Below are 5,914 nucleotides of genomic sequence, written 5' to 3' on the forward strand. Positions count from 1 at the left end.
TCTCCTGCCTCAGCCTCCCAAGTAGCTGGGACCACAGGCGCCTGCCACAATGCCTGGCCATTTTTTTGGTTGCAGCCATCATTGTTGTTTGGCGGGCCCAGGCTGGGGATACGAACCCGCCACCGTAGGTGTATGTGGCTGGCGCCTTAGCCGCTTGAGCCACAGGCGCCGAGCCAGTATGTCTCATTTTAAAGCCCCTTAAAGCAACTACAGAAAAAGAAATATATACATCATGAAGTTTTATTCCTTAATAGCCTTCCCTTTATCTCCGTATCTAAACATTAAAATCAGCCCTTCCTTCTCAAGGATCCTGGTCATGTTATGTAATCCATAATGTAAACATCTGCTAGATGCCCAGGTACTGTGCTAGATGCTAAAGATTCAGTTAAACAAAATCTGCCTTTGATTTGCAATGGTCTAATGAGAGAAATGTCATTTTTAAATAAATTAGAGCCTTATTAGTATAACTTTTTTAATAGAGCTGGATAATGAAAGTATTCCAGAGCTAAGATAGTTATAATTTCTATAGCATACATTATTACAAATTATTGTTTTCTCATGGTATTTCATGTAATCCACACATTGAATAAATAGTTGTAGGAAGTGTTGCTTTGGCCAGCAATGAATGACTCATCTGCTTTATAGTATACTTTCTACCATTTTTAGTAGAAAAGCTGAGTAGTGAAAAAATAAGCCATAAAGGTCTGTCCTTAGTAGTGAATTTTATGGCTGTCCATTCTCAAGAAATGGTCACTTCCTCATTTTTGATGCTTCATATTTTTTTTTGTTAGTAGGTTATAAAATTATTCCAATAGTTTTAAGCAGTGGTTCTCAACCTTCCTAATGCCACAGCCCTTTAATACAATTCCTCATGTTGTGGCGACCCCCAATCATAAAATTATTTTCATTGCTACTTTATAACTGTTATTTTGCTACCATTATGAATCATAATGTAAATTTCTGATATGCAGAATGTATTTTCATTGTTACAAAGGGGTCGCGGCCCACAGGTTGAGAACCGCTGGTTTTAAGTCATTAAATTGAGCTATACCATTTGTCCCAGATCTGCCTTCCATAAATAATAACTTAGATACACATAGAAATAATAATCTCAGAATGTTATACTGACTCAGTAGACAAAAAAAATTGAATGGTTGGTGCCTGTGGCTCAGTGGGTAGGGTGCCAGCCCTGTATACCAAGGGTGGCGGGTTCAAACCCTGCTTCGGCCAAACTGCAACAAAAAGTAGCCGGCATTGTGGTGGGCGCCTGTAGTCCCAGCTACTCAAGAGGCTGAAGCAAGAGAATTGCCTAAGCCTGGGAAGTGGAGGTTGCTGTGACCTTTGACACCACGACACTCTATGGAGGGCAACAAAGTGAAACTGTTTCCAAAAAAAAGAATTGAAACATGTTGTGTTGTATAAAATTAGATAAATTAGACCAGTAATTTTCTATTTGAGATAAATGAGCCCAAAGCAAAGTAATTAAGAGATCAGTGTATGTTTTAGAGACCTAGTGGCATTTCAGAAATACATAGGCAAAACTTCTATTTATTTACTTTTTTTTATTTAAGGCAAGACTTTTAAATCACAGAGCTAGGATATAGAGAATAGCAAAGGCTAAAGAACTGAGAATCCGGAGCCAGAGGGCATGGGTTCGAATTCTTGCTTTCCCCAGGGATCCTCAAACTTTTTAAACAGGAGGCCAGTTCACTGTCCCCAGACTGTTGGAGGGCTGGACTGCAGGCCCCAGGTTGAGTCGGCTGCTAAGCAGGACAGGTAGCAGTGGCAAAAACACCCGGCAGCCAGATAAATGTCCTAGGTGGGCTGCATGTGGCCCACAGGCCATAGTTTGAGGATTCCTGAGCTATGCGATCTTAAGCAAGTTATATAACTTCAGTTTCCCCATCTATAAATCAGAAATAATAAAAAGTACCTTCTGAGGTTAAGAAACCTTAATGAGATAATACAGCTAAAGCATTTAGAACAGAGCCTGATGCATGGTAGTAAGTACTCAATAGTACATATCATTCTTCATAATTATTACTATTGCTAATGTCATCATCAACAGAAGCCTTTATATTGGCTTTATTTTTTTAAATCATTGTAACTGAACTCTAATACTTTGGCACAATCTTAAGTTAAGAGCCCTTTATGCTTATGTGGTTTCTATTTTAGAAACTGTAATAAAAAGGGAAGAAAGAAAGAAAGAAACTGTAGAAACTAGAGAACTGAAGCATTCATTTTGTCCATGTAATTTCATGTAGATAATAAAAAGAATTGAAAGACTCATTTGCTGAATGGCTGCTATACTAGATCCTTTAGATGTGCTATCTTATAATGGAGATAATACTTCCTCTGTGATGGAGGTGATGTTTCCATTCTTTCAGATAAGGAAGGGAAGGGCCTGGAAATTTTACATAATTTGCCCCATGTCACATAGTAAATTGATGAAGCTGCTATCACATCTAGATACCTTAAGCTCCCAAGTTCTCGTTGTTCCTGATCCATTATACTCACTGACACCCTGCCTGAGTCTTACTTAGCTCTCCCTGAGGTAAACTGTGTAACTCTTTCTATCCTTATGTGGAAGGTTTCTTTTTTTCAAAATAACTTACTTAGCTACATAAGTCATATCTTTTCATTATCTGATGCATCCAGCCTACAGTGTGTTCAGTTGGTAAATACTAGCCAAAATAATAAATGGCTTAGGGGAACCTAGAAATAAAGTGGTAAGACTGTGGCTAACTTACCATGAAAGCCTATTGGCATGTTAGCATATTCTTAACTACTCAAGGTTTAAAAGATAGTGGAGGCTGGGACTTGCAAGGCTTTGAAAAATTTTTTTTCCTTTAAATTGTCTTTCAAATTTTAGGTTTCACTGCCTCAAGGTTCTCAAGGAATTGCTCATCAGACTTATCAACAGCCAGTTACATTCCCCAGTCAGTCTAATCAAGGATCTATGCCCACAACAGGAATGCCCGTTTACTATAGTGTCATTCCACCTGGCCAACAAAATAATTTAAGGTGAGTATGCTAAGAAAACTAATCCTTTAGCTTCTTATCCTTTACCAGGATTATGGTCTATTGCTAGTTTTAAAGTTGACTAAGAGGCATTACCTGAGATCATTTTGTAATGTAGCATAGAAAAACAATAGGGTGCCAGCCCACATACACCAGAGCTGGCGGGTTCCAGTCCAGCCCAGGCCCGCCAAACAACAATGACAACTACAGTCAAAAAATAGCCAAGCATTGTGGCGAGCACCTGTAAGCTCAAGGGTTGGAGGTTCCTGTGAGCTGTGACGCCGTGGCCAGAAAAAGAAAAACAATAATACAGTCTTTGTGTGTGTGTGTGTGTGTGTGTGTGTGTGTGTGTGAGAGAGAGAGAGAGAGAGAGAGAGAGACTGAGTTTCTCTCTTTTGCCCTGGATAGAGTGATGTGTTGTCATCACAGCTCATAGCATCCTCAAACTCCTGGGCTCAGGCAATCCTCTTGCCTCAGCCTCCTGAGTAGCTGAGATGACTACATGTGCCACCATGCCTAGCTAGTTTTTTCTGGTTATTTTTAGTAAAAACAGGGTCTCATTCTTGCTCAGGCTGCTCTCAAACTCCTGAGCTCAAACAATCCCAGAGTGCTAGAATTAGGAGTAAGCCACCACACCAGCTCTTTTAAATATTTATTTTAGCAAAATCATTATAAGCAAAGTATTCAGTATGTAAACTAAAGGAGAGTCAAATCTCTTATGTGCCTAAAAATTAGGCCAATCTTCTTTTCCTCACTCAAATAACATAATAGTTGACCATAGGCCTTAGCAATTAGAATATTCTTTTGTTGATATTTAATATTTTTGTAGAAATCTGTAAAGATTGTAATTTCTGTATGTAACCCTTGCTGCAAATTTTCTGGCTCTGGGGAGCTCATTTTCCATCAGTAGGGGCAGGAGTCATGTAAGAGAAGTCAATGACAGTAAGCTCTACATTAAAGCAAGTAGTGAAGTAGTTCATCAACCACCTTAACTTAGAACAGCAGAAGCTTCTCTGACAAGCTTGATGTGTTAAAAATAACTAATCTTCCCTTCACTTAGATCCCTTTAGTTCACTCTTCAGAATATACTCTGAATAAAGCCACTCATTTATTTTCATAACATCTCTCTGAAATTGCCTATCACCTAATTATGGTTATAGATAGCATTTGGAGATGAAGAAAGAATGAACGTACCCACAACTAGTTGTAGTGTAATCTGCTTTGAAAGTGGGAGTTTGGTTCTGATTTTCTTTGTTGTCAGGTGCCCCCACACCTCAGAGAATCTCACATATTTCGCCTTTCTTTGCATTTCTGCGGCTACCAGTGTTTGGGCAAGGGGCCCTGTTTGTAGTGGCTATTTATTTGAGACAGAGTCTCACTTTATCACCCTTGGTAGAGTGTTCTGGGGTCACAGGTCACAGCAACCTCCAACTCCTGGGCTTAGGCAATTCTGTTGCCTCAGCCTCCCAAGTAGCTGGGACTACAGGCACCCACTACAATGCCGGCTATTTTTTGTTGCAGTTTGGCCGGGGCCATGTTCAAACCCACCACCCTCGGTATGTGGGACCGGCACCCTACCTACTGAGCCACAGGCGCCACCCTGTAGTGGCTTTTTAAATGGCAGGTTTTGATTGTGAATCTCACAGGCAACTTTGTAAATTTATATTATATTGAGGCCTAGTTCTTTTGAGATAGAGCTGCTGTACAATGAAAATAGAAATGTGTACTGTGTTAAATGTCCCAATTTGTGGTATGACTTTAAATTGTATAAATAAGGAGAAAATATTCTGGATCTGAGGCTTTTTTCCTTATGTGTAAGTTTGGGATCTAAAATGCCAAATCAGTTTCTGAATTGCCAATTAGAGGCATAATTCTGTGTGCTAAAGTATAAGTGAAATAAAGGGTGAGAAAATTGCCAAATTATCTGCCTCTTAAGCCGAAGTTTGACCTTTTTATTTATCAGAGAAAATTACCAAAGTAATCATTCCTATGTAGGACAGAGACTGAGAGAAATAGGTACTAAGTTACCTCTGTAGGCCTATGTACTGGGAAGAGGGGCTTTCAAGAGGGAAAGAGATCAAGCCTATAAGAACATGTAAATGGCTTAGGGTTTAAAACTATCCCATGTGTGTAATATACAGATATCACATTTTATTTGGTTTGGGGGTTTTTTTGTTTGTTTGTTTTGAGATACAGTCTCATTTTGTCACCTTTGGTAGAGTACTGTGGCATCACAGCTCATAGCAACCTCGCATTCTTGGGCTCAAGTGATACTCTTGCCTCAGCCTCCCAAATATCAGGGCCTACAGATGCCTGCTACAACACCCAACTATTTTTAGAGATGAGGTCTTGATCTGTGGCTCAGGCTGGTCTTGAACCTGTGAGCTCAGGAAATCCACCCACCTAGGCCTCCCAGAGTGCTTGGATTACAGATGTGAACCACCATGCCCAGCCAGATATCACATTTTATAAAAAAATTAAAAAACAAAACTTTCCCATGTCTATTACATTTGTCAGTCCCTTGAAACAAAAAAGATTTTGTGTGCTTGATTTCTGAGGGAACTGGTCCTGGGAGTAGTGATATAGGTGAGAGAGCACAGTTCTGTACCTACCTCTACAGTCAGCCTTATTTTAATAGGATGGTAGAATCCAAAAGCTATCAAGTGTGTGCTGATGTGACTATGCTTTGGAGATAACGTTAGATTGGCCTATTTCTGCAAGGAAAATAAAAATTTGGAGAGCTAGCCTTGGCCTGAGGAATAGCCTGGAACATAATAATTGAAAGATAGATGGCTCGGACACCTAAGGTGGCAGGTTCGAATCCCCAGCCCGGACCCGCCAAACAACAATGACGGCTGCAACCAAAAAATAGCCAGGCGTTGTGGCGGGCACC

General features: G+C 40.0%; 1 protein-coding gene across 4 annotated transcripts in view; it reads left to right on the forward strand.

Annotated features, from left to right (window-relative positions):
• The window catches only part of R3HDM1 (R3H domain containing 1), a 153,186-nt gene that overhangs the window by 99,310 nt on the left and 47,962 nt on the right, over positions 1-5,914 (forward strand). For all 4 annotated transcript variants that reach the window (XM_023515842.1, XM_023515843.1, XM_023515844.1 and 1 more), the window contains one exon: positions 2,873-3,024. In XM_023515842.1, coding sequence (XP_023371610.1) covers positions 2,873-3,024 — 152 coding nt within the window. The remainder of the gene's footprint in view (positions 1-2,872; positions 3,025-5,914) is intronic.

The sequence above is a fragment of the Otolemur garnettii genome, unplaced genomic scaffold, assembly GCF_000181295.1.
Source record: "Otolemur garnettii isolate 467f Iridium unplaced genomic scaffold, OtoGar3 scaffold00080, whole genome shotgun sequence".
NCBI lineage: Eukaryota > Metazoa > Chordata > Mammalia > Primates > Galagidae > Otolemur > Otolemur garnettii.